The following is a 16,661-nucleotide window of genomic DNA, read 5'->3' on the forward strand; positions in this document are numbered from 1 at the left end:
ATTCTAAATTTATTTTTTTAGCTGTTGGAAAAGGAGGGAGGGAAGAAGGAAGGAAGGAAGAAAATAAATTGTGTAGTCAATTTAGTCTGGGGTTTAGAATTACTGGCCATGAGATTTGTTTATTTATCTGATTTCTACACCACCCATCTCACCTTAGTGATTCTGGGGGTTTTACAACAACATAATGAAACAATATAAACACATGAATAAAAGCACAGATTAAAAACATGGTTGAGAACAAAGTTAACACTTACAGGTCAAAAGCTAAAGAGATCCCTTTCCTAATGTGTTTCTTCTTGGATTTCAATGTGATATAAATCCTTCGTCCTTTTTGCATTTGGCAACAGATTTCTACATTGAGTTCAAGATGACGCACCTAAAAAGTTCATGGTGAATATGCAGGGCTGCCTTTCTAAGGCCAGACAGATTCTTTTGGCCATAATATCAAACTGTTGCATGACTAAATCGTTCTACAATAAAATCTAGACTTTCAAACATTTCTCTGAACAGGTTAATTTCAAGTGTTGATGCTATTTTGCAACATCTTAGTTCACAAAGTCCTAAGGTGAATTTAAAGAGTGCATTTTAAACAAAGCTTGCCTAACTTATTTAGTGGGCCTGTTGTAATTCTTTTAAGTGAGCAGATTCTTTTTCTTTAGATATTCATATTCCACCTTTCAACAAGTTTGGGTGACTTTTATTATTAAAATAGACAAAATACATAGAAAATTGATAGTGACTGTGTTTAGACAAAGAGTTTACACACACATGGATGTACATATACACATTAGTGTGTGTGTGTGCATGCGCGCGCACACACAGACCTACATATATAGGCGGGTGTTTGTATGTAGGTCTTTGGTTATTCGAGTTTTCTCCCGCGTAAAATTGGAAGTGTCTTGGCGACGTTTCGATGAAGTCTCATTCGTCATCTTCAGGCTGGTGTTTTCAGCTTCGTGCTTCTAGGAGCAATGTGTGATCGCAGCTGTTTCTTCCTTTAACTGCCAGGTATGTTATACTACCTCCACCATACCTCCATCCAATCAGAACACAGCCAAGCTTGCACCCAATCAGTTCACACCCCCACTGGCAGTTAAAAGGAAGAAACAGCTGCGATCACACATTGCTCCTAGAAGCATGAAGCCGAAAACACCAGCCTGAATGAGACTTTGTCGAAACGTCGCCAAGACACTTCCAATTTTACGTGGGAGAAAACCCGAATAACCAAAGACCTATATATATGAGTGTATACACCTATATGTGTGTGTGTATACACCTATATATACAGTATGTGTGTGTGTATCTATACACACATACATACATACATAAACATACATATATACATACACATATAGATACATATATATCTTTTGGGGGAAATAGCTGAGATAAATAGTCCTCAAAAGGAGTCTCCCCAAAAAAAGGACAGATAGAAAAGGGAGGCCTCCTTCTACCAGAATGCAATATCATATATGTGGCCAGGTGATCTTTCCACTGTCCTTGCCCCAAGCAAAAAACGATCCCTGCACTTTCTGTCAAAGCCCTGCCATTATTCAAAAGCTCTGTCTATGTGAGATACTGACAATATTTTGATGTTTCTGGGCTTTAACTAGGCTAACATTACTTGGCATTTGGAGCCTGAATGAGACTATATGCTCTCCAATTCCTTATAGGCATAGTCACATCTATTCTTTCATTTTGCTCATTCATCCCAACAAACATCTTTGATGTGCTTTACACTGACTCAGCTCATTTTTAATAAAAAATTGCTAACTTTAGCAATTGTTCGGGAAAAGTTGGGCCACAGTTTATTCTGCTTAGACAGATCCCTCTTTAAGATGTCATTTATTTGAAACCCTAGTAGCATGAATATTGTCAAAAGGAGGAACCCACTAATAATATTTTAACCATATAACTCACATTCCCCCTCACGCTCTCTTTATCTTTGGATGCAAAGCTGTTAAACAATTATGATTTCCATTTGGAGAGTTGAAAATAAAGACCCCGAGAAACTCCCATTTTTGTTTTTGTCAGAATTAGTTATTAATATATAGCCACAGTTCTTGAACAGTATCTCTACAATGCCTGGTTATCTGCTTACATTTGAGCTTTTGACTATAAAATACAGAAAAAACATGTTATCAATCAAGAGTATTCAATCTGCGACCGCATGTGCAGCTAGTAATGCAGCTAGTAATGCAGCCCCACAAGATAATTAAAAATATTTTTTAAAATTAAGTTTTTTATTTATCTAGATTAACTAGATTGTATATTTTTATATGTGGCCCAAGATCATTCCTCTTCACTCAGTGTGGCCCAGGCAAGCCAAAAGGTTGGAAAACCCATATTGTAAACTATAAAAATTATGTTGCACACCATAGTTTACATGGTGTGCAATTGTGCCTCTTAAACTGACTTTGAATTTACTTTTGCTTTGAAATGGCTTTGTTAATATTTCGGATAAAATTTATTTTAACGTTTTCAATATGGATTTCCCCCAAAGAGCTTAATAGTACAAAACAATGATATCCCTGTCATATTTATTTCAAGATGGATCAAATAAACAGTGGGAATTAAAAGTTATATTAAGTGTTATGCCAAGTGTGTCCATCAATCTGTCAAAACACAAAATGCCTCTGAACTTTTATAGAGCATTTGCTTTTTTTATTTCCTGATGGTCCTAACACAGTAAAGCAATGATTTCCTAACAATTTATTAACAAGGCCTAGACTGCTATTTTTCCAAAAAGTGAATTCTATTACCCTGGTTAGGAAGGACACCTGCATGGCTCTTTATGCAACTACAGACTTTTCCAGCAACTCTTAACAAGAGCAGAAGTGACTCTCAACATAAAATATCAGAGTTAGGGAGTAATTAATGTCATTTATTTTAAAACTTTCAGCATGACATCTCATGTCTGGATCTTATCAACCCAATTCATGTTTGTCTGCTCTTGAGTATCTTCAGAGAAAAATGTGACAGATTTGCTTCTACGTGTTCTTTCATATAGCTTGTTACAAGACAACTAATGGTTATCTGAAGGTCCCTGAAGTATTTAGTGGAGAGAGATGATTCATGCTGTATTCACATTTATCTCAGTTTAATATCGCCTGATTATATTTCAGCACCAATTCAGATACTGTCATCAACAATGTGTCAGAGCATTATTTAAACGGTCCCATACGTGGATGGGTGTCATTTAAGAATAATTTGGGGGTAACTAAACACTTTCCTCAAATGTCTGCATGCACAGTGCAGTTATTTTTCTCCACTGAATGCTTATAAGCAATGAGAAATTCTGCATGCCTGCCAATGGTCTGAAAAATATGATATAGCCGATCAATATAACAAGGGGGGAAATGGGCTTCCTTGAAGAAGTTCCTTCTCTTTGCTTTGAATGTGATTTATGATGATTCCATGACTTGGCGAGCTCTAGAAGTAATATTTTGCATGCAATGCCTTGTAACGTAACAGCATGCAGGAAAACCTGGCAGAAAATAGCATTTTAATATTAACTGTTCCTTTTTCCTATCACAAACAGATTTATTTTGTCAAAAAAACCGGTATTTTGGCAATTCAAATGTAAAACAGATACTTGGGGGGCTTGATTAATATTTCCAAAATAAAGCGGTTGGGAGAGCTTTGATGTGGCTGAAATACCAATCAGAAGTGTAGCACATGAACAGCACTGCACTTGCTGGAATGAACTAAGAGCATCTAAGAAAATGTTCCCAATTGGCCATTTAAAACATGCATTAAGAACAGTGCCTGCTGTAACTTCTCTGCTGCCATTGGACCTTCTGGCCCAATGCTGATGGAACATTCAAAACGTGGACTCTGCTTTACAATGGATCTCACTGATGGGGGAGAAAGCTATCTTTTATGGGGTGAAACATTTGTTTAAGCTTGAAAAAATGGTTTGGAGGTTTTCTCCAGTCTCAAACAAAAGTAGCATTTAAAAAGGACACCATGGCATGGTGGTGGTGTGGAAGTGCCTGCTCTGTATGATGAACTGATGTAGACCCCACTGATCTACCCCATAATCAGCTTTCCTGAATGGTTCAAGGCCACTTTGAGGGTGCAAACATATTCTGGGCCAGGATCGCCTAAATTCAAGCGTTTGTAACTGTATTGTATGAAGGTTCTACCCCAAAAAAGATAACTTTGTATTCTATAATTCCCATATGTGTGCCTTATATCTGAGGTGGTTGAAGATATCCAGAGTAAAGGTGTGTGATAACACAGGTGGTATATCCATCTCTTGCCTTCTATTCCAGGATTATATATTCTACTTAGAGCCAGAGAAGTTGGAGTCAGGCAAAGGGAAATGCTCATATGACCCGAAGGTGGACACAGTATCAGCATTAATAAGTGAGTTTCTTGGCTGTATAATATATTAGTCAACAGAACCCTTAAAAGAATACTCAGGTATCTCCTTGCAGCTGAAGGAGCTACAAAACTCTGGATCTTTTTAAAAACACCCAAAAAGTTGGTAGTCAGATTTTTTTTTAACTCAATGAGTTCCTGGGAATTCATTAAAAAGAAATGAAGTGAAAGTTATTTAGATTATGTTCCTTCATTTTCACTTATTAAAGGAGGCATTGCTTCCCCTATTGACATATGATACTGAATTTATTCTTGTTTATTTATTCAACCTAAATGCCGCCCATCTCATCTGGAGGCAACACTAGGTGGCTTACAATCATTAAATTGTAATGATTTAATGTGGAATTTAATAGATAATTAGTAGAATTAGTAGAGCTATCAACTGTTATTCTGTCATAATTCATTAATTTAGTGAACTTGATATACCATTAATTCTTGAACTCTCTCAGCAGTTCATAATAAAAATGTTTACAATCAAAGCATTAGAAACAGTTAAGATAGCAGAAAGAAGAGAACTAGTAATTAAAATGAATAAGGCTTAAACGTTCTTTTTAAAGGAGAGTATGAACAAACTTTGTAAAAGGTAACAAAGACCGAGGGCCCTTCAACACTGCAGAAACTATATCCCAAAGAACAGAGATCACCACCGGGTGTGGTTAACTTCCCAACAAATTCAGCAAGCATTCAGATAAATATTATTATTACTTATTAAATTTATATGCTGCTGATCTCACGACGCATGGGAGATGTTTTGTTAACTATTCTGGTCCCAAGCAATATAGGGCTTAAAAGATATCCCATCAGGATGCTGAATCCTTTTTAATTCCACCGATCATGCAGAGTCGCCATAATTTCCTCCTGCAGTTTTAACCTTCTTGCCTTCATCTTTTGATAATCAACGAAGTATGTGCTTGGCCATATGAAAGAGAAGGGGAGGAACATGTCTTTTTGGTTTTTATCCTCCGTTGCCTCTGCAGACTTTTCTGCTTTATGCACCTGCAGATCGGTTCCAAGCATGGACCTTCTCTGAACTTTGGCTAAGCAGTGTCTCCCTTTCCCAGATGGCTTCTCCATCTCTTATGTGGGAACTCCAGCTCCACAGTTCTTTTCCTTAGGAGGAGAGCTGGAGTTACATAAGCTCACAGCAGGGAGATCATTAGGAGTGGTATCATTGTCCTGCTTACCCCATACTAACTAGCACAACACAACAGCTGCACTATATTTCCCTCCCCCTCCCAGTCAGTTCCAGGACTGGCCAGAGTTCTTGCTTCCCACAAATCTCCCAGTCCCTTGATGTGGCCTGCCAGCCTCTGATTTTGTCCAGACACCAGTATCCATTTACAGGACAAGCCCTAAAGTTTAAAATTAATTTGGCAGCAGCTGTGACCCCAGTTTGGGAAAAGCAAGAATTGTGCCCCTGTGCCAGTGCATCAGAGCTTGATGAACAGCCTTGCTAATACCATTTGGGTTCATTGTATTAAGTCCTCTGTTGTGAGCTTTGGAGCAGTAGCATCCGCAGAAAAGCCCCATGTCCCATGCCCACGTGCTTCACTTGAATGTTTGCTTAACAAAACTGCCAAATAAAAAAAGATGTTTGCTCTTTGCCCCTGACAGACTGTTTTAAGTCTTTAAGTGGACATGAGGGGTTAGTAGAACAAGACCTGCACACACACCCTGGCCTTCTTCTTGCCTTTGTTTTCCTAGCAGCTCTTTATAATTCGGCAGAAACTAAGAGCTTGGCCTCGGGCTCATTATGAAATATTTAAAAGACTTCTAGGTTTGAATTAAGCTGACCTTTCAGAATATAGGGGTTCATTGGGATTATCTTTGCAGGCAGTTTAGGACAGGGCATGGGAATTAGGGAAAAGTAAGAAAATCTCTGTACTTCACTCTTCCTCTTTCCCATACCTTTCTGCCCAGTATTGCTCCCTTTTGGGGTATAGGCTACACAGTCCCTTCTACGACTAGCTGCATGTACAGTATTTAAAATTTAGGTTGCCTAATAAAGCACTAACCTGAGCAGCAGGTCTTGTGACTAAAGGCAAAACTGTGACAGGGAAAATATGTTGACAAGATCCACTCTCCCCACACTTCAGCATTGTTATAGTTGGTCCCATTCAGTAAAAGTAAATTTTGGATTCAATTTCTCCACTTGACATTATATTAAACACCAAAGTCACCACTAAAAGTTCCTTTTCCTGTTTTCTAAGGTGGGCCAGGGAATAATCTCCCTAAACCAGCGGTGAAATCCTGCCGGATCTATCCGGCTCGCACAAATCAGTAGCGCCAGCAGCGGGCGGCTCTGCCCACCCGCCGGGATGTCATTATGTCCCGTTTTTGATCTTCTGCACATGTGCAGAATGCTCTGCACATGTGCAGAAGAGGCACCTGTGCACGTTCCCGCACACTCCCATTCCCAAACTGGTAGCGAAGGTAAGTGGATTCCACCACTGCCCTAAGCATGCTTCCCTTCCCAATATTCAATTCACCCACAATTGTAGGTTGCCACCCACAATTCTTGTATACAGGGGGAAAAAAGGCCTGGGGGAAGCTCCTTTCTAATCTTCTTCTGCTCTGTTCATAGAATATTATATGAAAAATGCAGACAGTGCTCTCTTCTGTTTGTAGACATTCTGGATTCCTTTGTTATCTTTCATTCAGCAAATCAGTGGAATGTGTAAATGGGCATCCCAGCTGAGTAGAGTATCCTTGCTTTGTTCCTAGCATAGGAAAGAGAGTCATTTATCATCATATAGCTTTAACTTTTCCGGTCCGGATGCTCTCAACACAAAAGTTGTTAGGCAACTTTTTCCAGGACGCTCTGCCAGCATGTCAATACAGTAATGACAAGAAATTCAACAAGGCATTCCTTAGAACAGAACAATTGTGTTCTCTTCCTCCACCTTCCCCTATTTTTGACCCTTGCTCACAGATGAAGAACTCTATGCTGGTGTCTACATTGACTTCATGGGCACAGATGCAGCCATCTTCCGCACTTTGGGCAAGCAGACTGCCATGAGAACTGACCAATACAACTCACGTTGGCTCAATGGTAAGTGAGGGGCATAATACAACAGAGTTGGTAAGGGAGGAGAAGAAAAGGAGATGGTGTTCGACAACTGAGTCCATTGTACAGGCCACACTGTGGTGTGAAACTGATTCCTTGAAAATGTTTTTTTTTTTCTGCCTGAAAGCAGCAGAAACGTCTGTGCAAAGTTGAAGGATTCCTACACTCACTTTCTTTTGATTGTCCTCTGTTCCTTTAAGAAAGAAATAACAGCTGGCACACTGATAACACTAATTTGCTATCATTATGCTTGTGGGAGCACCCAGCAATCTCCTTCCTCATTTTTAAATCCCCTCTGTCAATGCACAATGTGGTCTATGACTCTCCAGACCTGATTTCTTCAAAGTATATGGTATCGTGCCAAGTCATATCAACTTTCTCTGATTGGTTTCTTTTATTTATCCATATATAGCCTGCTCCTAACTCAGTTACGAATCTTCATTAAGCTCGTTGGATCCAATCTCTCTTCTTGGTGCCCTGTGGGTCTTTTTTATTATATTTCCATTCCCATGACGCTCTTCATATCCTTCTGCTATACCTTCTTTCATGTGATAGACACATTTCTTTTTCAATCTTCCTCCTTTCTGTTCTACTGTCCTTTGCTCATGCTGTCTATCTATGTCCAAGAAAACGGGATAGAGTTTTTTTCTTTTTCATGCTTGTAGCATCAACAGATCTGAAATGCCTCATGGGTGAATGGTTTGAAATACACAGTGTTTGGGGAATATATATTTGTTTATTTGATGTTGCTCAATGCCAAACAACTCTGTATGGCTTACATTTTAAAAGCAAAAGCAATAAAATATTTAAGAAACCCAAATGATAGAGGTGTAGAAGAAGAAAAAAATCAACAAAAAGCAATCGAAAGAGGTCCCCAAACTTGCCTGGGAGAACAGCAAAGGCTTAAAAAGATTTTGGAACATCATTAGGGTGGAAACCATATGGATCTCTAGGCAGGATATTATTGCAGAGGACAGATCCAAATAGTGAACAAATAGAGGAAACCTTGAGGGTGTCTACTTTGTATAATCTTACCAGAAACAAAGGAAGATAGGCAGTTCCTCAAAGATCCAGGCTTCGTAGATGATAACCAGTCTCTGGAATTCACCAGGGAGCCTAGAGGCAAACAACATAATTTGTAGAGCAGCAGTGTTACCTGGGCATACCACGCCACATCCGTCACTTCCTAGGCCAGGGGTCTGCAACCTGCAACTCTGGAGCCGCATGTGGCTCTTTCATCCCTCTGCTGCGGCTCCCTGTCACTCAAAATATGCGTCACAACCACCAATGTGTGACACCCGACGGCATGTGAGCTTTTATTGAGCTTTTTGACCCATCTTTTTTTTTCAGAGTTCAAAATGTTCTTGTTGAATGCAAAATAAAAATTTGTTTTCTCCGTAGCCGTTCATTGATTTCATAAATGCAACACATTATAGTTTTTTTATACATAGCATAAAAGTAAAAAACGATATATGGAGTGTTATCTTTATTTTAGATGTCAAAAGGGTTTTGTGGTTCCCAGTGTTTTCTTTTCTGTGGGAAATGGGTCCAGATGGCTCTTTGAGTGTTTAAGGTTGCCGACCCCTGTCCTAGGCTGCTGCATTCTAGATCAGTTGTAGCCTCTGGGTGATCTTCAAGGGCAGCCCCATGTAGAGCAGACTGCAGTAATCTGCAAATGCTCATTTGTTTATGCTTAGTAGATCAGATTGCTGAAGGTGACATAACTGTCCTAAGTGACAACTGACCTTTATATAATTTTGTTTAGCCAGCTGGGGAGGAGTACAACTATTATCAGCTGGGAGCCCCTTTGTTTGCTTCCATGCCCGTGATGTATCTCCCCTGTTCGGTTAATTCAAAAGCAGGCTGTTTCGGGCATTATTCCTCCTTACAAATTTGATGGTAAAGGGCAAGTTTGTACTCTTGTCATTTCTGATAACTGATCCAGAGCATTTAATCCCTTGCCACATCTTCTCCAGGGTGCATCCTGGAATGGGAGCCAATAAGAAAAGATCTTAGCCTCCTGTTGGTTGCAACTCCAGCTGTTAAGGAACAGCACAAACAGCTGAGTAAACTGAGGATGAGTATCATGTTTAGAGGAATATCATTTTAGTAACCTGAAGAGAGCTATCGGTGTAAGCAATGCTGGATTACACGGGCCACCATATGCTTGGCAATTCGTAATACAGATGCTCTAAAGAAAATAACCAAGCTTCTCCAAATTGCAAGCCTCCTAGAAATTCTTAGAAGGTTTTGAAAGCGGACAGGTGTTCTTGCAGCAACATAAATCTTATGGCAGAGCTTCATACAAAGGGATGTTTGGTATAAATTGGGAAGGCTATTGGAGATGGACATCCAAATAATCAGTTTGGATTTACAAAACATTCCATGTCTTCAGTGAGAAAAAGAAATAAGTGGACATGATATGCTCACTGCAATGCTCTCTATTTGGACGCATTCAATAGAAGATATAGGAAGACTTCCCAGTGTTTCACATTTCTGCCTACACAATCCCAGGCGAGTGAAAACCCCCAAGCACTTCTTCTTCTTCTGCCTGTTTTACAGAGACATCCACCACTATCTAGGTTTGCCAGGCCATACAAACTAATATTACATTTTCAGGCTATTTTCTGATTCCCACATAACGCATACTGTTGCCAAGTTCTGCCAGACATCCTGCAAAACTTCCTAGGAATGGCTAGAACCAATCACGCTCAACGCTTGCTATCTCTAATCTGTAGTTATTAAGCATTGCAAATTCTATTGCAGTAGCTTTTTTAAAAGTTTTTTTAGATAGCACAGTTTATTATCTTATTATATTTTATTCATCAGTTGAATTTTAGCTAAACTTTAATTTTAGTTAACCTAATATCGGTTTTTATACCAGTTTTATAGCTTTTCCCCTTACCATCTTTTAGCACAACAATAGCCCAACTTTGATTATCATCAACTGAAAGGAAAGCAGGTGTCCATAAAAGGACTTGCAGAGTGGATCAATTTTCTCCTAGCAATATTCTGCTGACCCCGTGAAAACATAGGCTATATCCAAATAAATTCTTAATCTTTTAAGTTATCGATGTTTTCCTGAATGTAGCCCAAACCATGCCATGAAGTACTGTGATACATTACCTGAAAAGAAGCTTCATTTCTTTTCTTAACCATCCTATGCGCAGCTGAATTACTGTGGACACCTTCTTTAATATGCTAATACATAGGATGGGTCTATAGGAGCTGAACAGAAAATAAGCTGATGCAAAAAATAAAGCACTGAGTGTGGTTTCTATTTAGATAAGGGAACGCAGAACTAACAAATTTGGGATGGCTTTGTTGCCCAAATTTTGAGAAATACTACCTCAGCACTTTTATCTAGTATGCATTCCTGTTCGCTCTTTTCAAGCACTGCTGTGTAAGTAAAGAATTCTTTATTTCCCCGTTTTACATTACAAAATGACATAATACAAGGAACAGAATTCAGAACACCACCAGAGTGGACTATAGCCCAGTTAATCAGGCTGCTTGCTTGCTACGTTTTCTGCAGAGCTGCGGTGAATAGCTGCTTAACTCACTGAACACTGTGTCAACATTTATTTCTGTTGTCTGAGACAAAGACTTGCAACTATCATCACATCCCAGGAGGGGGCTTCAGTGCAACAAACAGCAAGGGGTGTGGGATTCTCTCCAAAAGTAGTTGAGATTCTTTTGGGAGGATGGTGGGGCTGAGGTATGAAATATTGCCTAAAGAATTTTTTTTTAAAAAAAAATTTGAAGTGTAAAACGTTTAAACCATAATTAATTTACAGAGGTAAACCTTTAAGGCAACTTGCATGTTAGAGGTCAGTAAGAAAGGGACTAAAAATCAAACTATCAGCGTAGCAATGTTCTTATACAAATCTATACATTCACATCTACAATATCGTGTACAATTCTGGTGACCACGTTTGAAAAAGATGATAAAGCTGAAAAAAAATGCAGAAGAGGCAGTCAAAATGATCAGAGGTTTCAAATGCTTTCCTTTAAGAAAAAGCTGGGTCTTTACACAGCATTTACCGGTAATTAAACTATAAATATTTCAATCAGTTTTTAAAAAGACATTCAAGGAATACAGATCTATTGATCCAGAGTCCCAAGATCCTGGATTGGATGTGACAGGCTTTAAAATTCAAGAGAGCCAAAGCAGGAGACTGACATGTCTCCATCTCCTGCTTGTGAACACCCAAAATGCCACTGTACAAAACCCAAAATGTAGGGAAAAAGTTGACCTTAGCTTGATTCACCATTTATATAAGAGGGATATAAATATATCCCTTCCTCCTCCTGTTTTCTCTACTACAACAACTCTGTGAGATGAGTTGGACTGAGAGAGAGTCACTGGGCCAAGGTCACGCAGCTGGTTTTCATGGGTAAGGTAGTACTTGAACTCACGGTCTCCAGCTTTCTAACCTGATCTCTTAACCTCTACACCAAACTGGCTCTAATGTGCATAAACTGAGATAGGTTGCACAAAGTGAAGACATAAGGACATACAAAGATGCCTGGCCCATACTGGTCCCTGAAAGTAAGCTAAATACTGTATTTAGTTAATTTACTGCTTGAATGCATAGTTGATTTTTATTTTTGTAAGTGTTTTTTATACTATGTATTGTAATCTTTCTATAAGTCACTTTATGGAATCTGAATTTTATTCATTTTATTACTGAAAAAACAGTGAAGTATATGACTTCTTAGATGCTAACTTAGTTGTTATTAGCAAACCAATATATTGCACCCAAACCAATTTTGTTAGATGTAGTAGTCCTAAATTCTGCAGTGAAAAAACAACAAAAGCAACACATTTAAAGTGCTCTTTTTATACTCAACTAAAATTCCAATATTCTTTTAGGATCCAGAAAATTCACCAAATTACTTCACAAATCCCAAAAAAAACCAAGATTAGTTTGGACATGCACCATGAGAATGGAAATATAAACTAGTGCTGGTGAATTTTCCTGCAGTTGCATTGCTAAAATTGCTCCTACTCTCTGACAAGATAATTTATCTTCTAACTTTTGGGGAGGCAAAGATTCAGATTAAGAGCCAGTTTAGTGTAGGAGTTAAGACATCAGGCTAGAAACCGGAAGACCTGCCTTGGGCACAAAGCCAGCTGGATGACCTTGAGCCAGTCACTTTCGCTCAGCCCTAGGAAGGAGACAATGACAAACCACTTCAGGAAAACTTTGCCAAGAAAATTGCAGAGACTCGTTCAACCAGGAATACGATGCTGACTTGAAGGCACACACACACACACCCAAAAAAAAAGTCAGATCAAGTTTCTGGTATGTGAACACAGATGTTTCAAGCTAATTTCCCCATGTGAGCTATTCAAAAGAGACATTGCAGGTCAAGAAAGAATTCTGCAAACAAAATATGTGCTCCAAAAAGTGAGACCCAACTTTTGGCATGCAGCAACTTTCTTTCAATCTAGATCATTTTTCAACTGAGAATTTAATTGCAGATAAAAGAATCGTGTCCCAGACAAGGCTACAGAAAATGTGAGGCAAATAGCTGCAATTAACAGAACAAGCAATATGTTCCATTGTAATATGCTAGGAAAAATTGCCAGTTGATAGAGTTTCGAGCCAGTTAACTTGGCAGTGCTTTGTATTCTGGAACAATAAGCTAAGTTCAAGCCTTAACTACAGCAGATTTGGAGCATGAAAAGAAAATGGAAGATGCTCCTTTTTCAGTGGGTGAATCCTGACACCAAAATGCTGCTGAGGAATTGTACAAGTGATGTTGCACCTGTATTCTCTATTTTCTTAGAGGATATGCTGAGGATCACATCTGGCCTCTGAGTTTCAGATGGCTAACTTGTGTGGCAAAAATGTAGCTATTAGGCTCCACTCCAGCCATGTATTTCGTTATTTTCCCCTTCAAATTAACATTTGAAAACAATGTGTAGAAATGTCTGAAGGCCACACCAAAGCTTTAGAGGGCTCAGTTTGGGTACCACTGCTGTAAATTTCTGGAGACTGGGAGGAATATCTGGGGACTATTTCCCCAATTCTTTTCTCCTAGTAATTGTCTTGGTTTTATTCCCCTCTGTAGATCCAGCATTTGTCCATGCAAAGCTCATCCCAGACAGTGCTGAGAAAAATGATGACAAGCTATATTTTTTCTTTCGAGAAAAATCCACCGATTCTCCACAGAGCCCAGTTGTCTACTCCCGCATTGGACGCATTTGCTTGGTGAGTTCAGAAGAAGAACCGGACTGGGTGATGTTGAGAGTTTCCCATACAAAAAAAAAAAAAAAAATCTACATAACGCTAAACATTTTTGTATTCCCCCATCCATCCTTTTCAAAAGGTAAAATCCTCCTCTGCCCTCATTGTTATCATACCTCTTATCATACTTTGGTATAGTGTTCTATAGCTAAATATCTGTCCATTTCCATACAGTCGTCTTTCTTGCTCCTATAATTTTTCCCTGTGGGAACATTAAAAAAAAAAGGCTTATATTCTAGTTTAAGCCAAAAAATAAACTCTATTGATTCCAGCATGGTTAGGTTGCAGTTAAAAAGTATAGTCTCTGTGGCTTTAAAAAAAAAAATCATGACATTTACAGTATATCCTGGACAGAACATATTATAGCACTTCTATGTTGTTCGTTATGCCAACAACCTGGTGAAGTGAGTTTTGCTGAGAGTGAGAGTGACAAGCCCACCCTTAACCAGTGAAATTCCATGATTGAGATAGAATTTCAACCTAAATCACGTCTCTTCTTTGGTTTAGAATGACGATGGAGGCCATTGCTGCCTAGTAAATAAATGGAGCACATTCCTAAAGGCACGGCTCATCTGTTCTGTCCCAGGGCCTGATGGAATTGAAACACACTTCGATGAACTCCGTATGTATATTCATGGCAGGGTGGTGGTGGTAGGGGGAATGGAAAGAGATGAGGGAGTATGTAAGGGAGCCATTGAAGCCCTAAGCAATTTAGGAGATGGCCTAGCCTGTGAAGCTCAGACAGATTTCCCACTGGCAGCCAATAGATTAGATCAGCTCTGTAAACTGTGTTGATATCTCTGAAAAAAAATACATGTATAGTTTTAATTTAAAATGAAAAACTTTTTCCCTCAAATTCTAAATAAAAATGAGAGTAATTTTCTGTCAGAATACAGAGCTAAGATTTTTTTAGTTGCTATGCTTAAGGAATGCTTAAGGAAGAAAAAAAAAAGGAAGAGAAATATACTGAAGTTTATTGTCAGGATATTTGGTAATACTTTACCTCTGTCATCCATGTGGATTATAGATAGTGGAACTACTTCAGGTTATTCCAAGGTATCAAGCTGGGGAAGTCTATCTTACATGCAAAGTATCCCACAAGTTCATTGAGTAGATGATATATAATTTGGACATTTTTAAAAAAAATAGTATGCAGTAGAACCTCACAGTAGTTACCAACACTTCTGACCATAACCAAATCTGGTTCCGACCAAAAAATTCACAATTGTTTTTTTCACGGCTGATTTCCCCTTCCACACCATTTTTTTTTTTTGCAAGCGCTAAATTTCCAAAATTAGGTTTGGGTCACGACTAAATCAGTTTGTGACCAAAGTTATGGAATGAATTATGGTTGTAACCAGAGGTTCTACTATGGCTTGAAGACACAGCAAGCACATTCATTTAGATTAATGAAACTATGGATATTTGCCTAAAACCAAGAAGACCAAACTAGCATTTGGAAAGATCCAATAAACATTAAAAGGCAGTTTGGAAGCTTTTGATGGTTAAGATTGAAGGTCAAAGAAGGGGAGATAAGAAATAGTAGCAGCAATGACTTTTGACAGGATATTTAAAATGTGTGATTTGTCAGCCATGAATGAAATGCTTTGCTGAAAAAAAGAGGTCACTTTTCTCAAAGCAAATCTGTGTGCTGCTGTCCTCATGTCCTACCTGCAGGCTTTCTGGAGTTTGCAGTTTAGATGGCTGTTGTAGGAAGCAGGACATTTGTCTTAAAATGGGCCTTTTTGTAAAGGATCTCCTTTGATATAAGCAGCTGTGTAGCAAAACCTGTTGGTCAGATTCATTCTGGAAGGCCATCACAATTAGTTTTTTTGTGTTGCATTGACTAGTTTGCAGCACTTGCTGAAAAGGAAGGATGAGTGGGGAAAAGGAAGCCTTGAGTTACCAGATGTAAAGATCAGGGCTGGCTTTGAGATAATAGAAGCTCATTCAAGCAGGGAGCCTGCTTAACCTCCTGATAGATGTTGTATTTGGGGGCAAAGCGAAGACGAGGGGCTCCAGGATGGGTGTGATTAATGTTGGGGATCCCATTTGCTAGAAAGGCAGCCGCAATCACTTAGCAGGCTGCTTGTCAGCTTCCTCTCAACACCTGCTTAACAAATGGCTGTTGGTCATTCGAGGATAAGTCCCATTGCAGCTTTTAGCATCATCAAAAGCCTTTGATGGATTCTCTCCTGCCAGGGCACAAGTTAGCATTGGGCTTTCCCCATGCTTGCTTTGCTTCACTTCCTCAAAATTATTACCAGACGGTTCACAGGCAATCTTCATTCCCTGGGTTCTTCTGGAATCTCTTGGCAAGGCTCCTGCCTGCTTACAGGAAGGATCTCTTCGATCAGCATCTGAGGCTGAATTAGAAGCAACATCTGCATTCTTTCCTCTACAGGGACATTTTTGATTCCCATTTGAAAGTGAAATAAGAGGTTAAATAAAAACTGAAAGTTGAGCATGTCTGAAAATCTGCTGAAACATGCCAAGAAAGAAAGAAAGTGTGGTTTTAGACAATCCAGATTTAATGATCATTTCTTGTATTTTAAACATTTTTTCTAATCCAGCATGATAAAAAGGATGTGTTTGATGTTTATTAGATGTTGTTGCAGATTAGTTGGAGAATAGTTTTTAATAGATTAATGGAATTTGATTTAATCTCTGTCATCATCCAGTAGACTCAGGTCTCTTCTGCTCCACTACAACTCTGTATCTACATAAAGCCCCCCATGACTTTATGTAGAGCCATGGTGGTACAGTGGTTAAAATGCAGTACTGCAGGCTATTTCTGCTGACTGCCGGCTGCCTGCAATTTGGCAGTTCGAATCTCACCAGGCTCAAGGTAGACTCAGCCTTCCATCCTTCCGAAGTGGGTAAAATGAGGACCCAGATTGTTAGGGGCAAAATGCTGACTCTGTAAACCACTTAGAGAGGGCTGGAAAGCA

General features: G+C 39.0%; 1 protein-coding gene across 6 annotated transcripts in view; it reads left to right on the forward strand.

The window, feature by feature from the left end:
- Positions 1 to 16,661, forward strand: part of SEMA3F (semaphorin 3F) — a 148,035-nt gene that overhangs the window by 111,249 nt on the left and 20,125 nt on the right. For all 6 annotated transcript variants that reach the window (XM_087887681.1, XM_034440782.3, XM_034440807.3 and 3 more), the window contains 4 exons: positions 4,278 to 4,371; positions 7,319 to 7,438; positions 13,535 to 13,674; positions 14,218 to 14,332. In XM_087887681.1, the coding sequence (XP_087743807.1) occupies positions 4,278 to 4,371; positions 7,319 to 7,438; positions 13,535 to 13,674; positions 14,218 to 14,332 (469 nt within the window). The remainder of the gene's footprint in view (positions 1 to 4,277; positions 4,372 to 7,318; positions 7,439 to 13,534; positions 13,675 to 14,217; positions 14,333 to 16,661) is intronic.

The sequence above is a fragment of the Pantherophis guttatus genome, chromosome 2 (genome assembly GCF_059756535.1).
Source record: "Pantherophis guttatus breed Tessera chromosome 2, ASM5975653v1, whole genome shotgun sequence".
NCBI lineage: Eukaryota > Metazoa > Chordata > Lepidosauria > Squamata > Colubridae > Pantherophis > Pantherophis guttatus.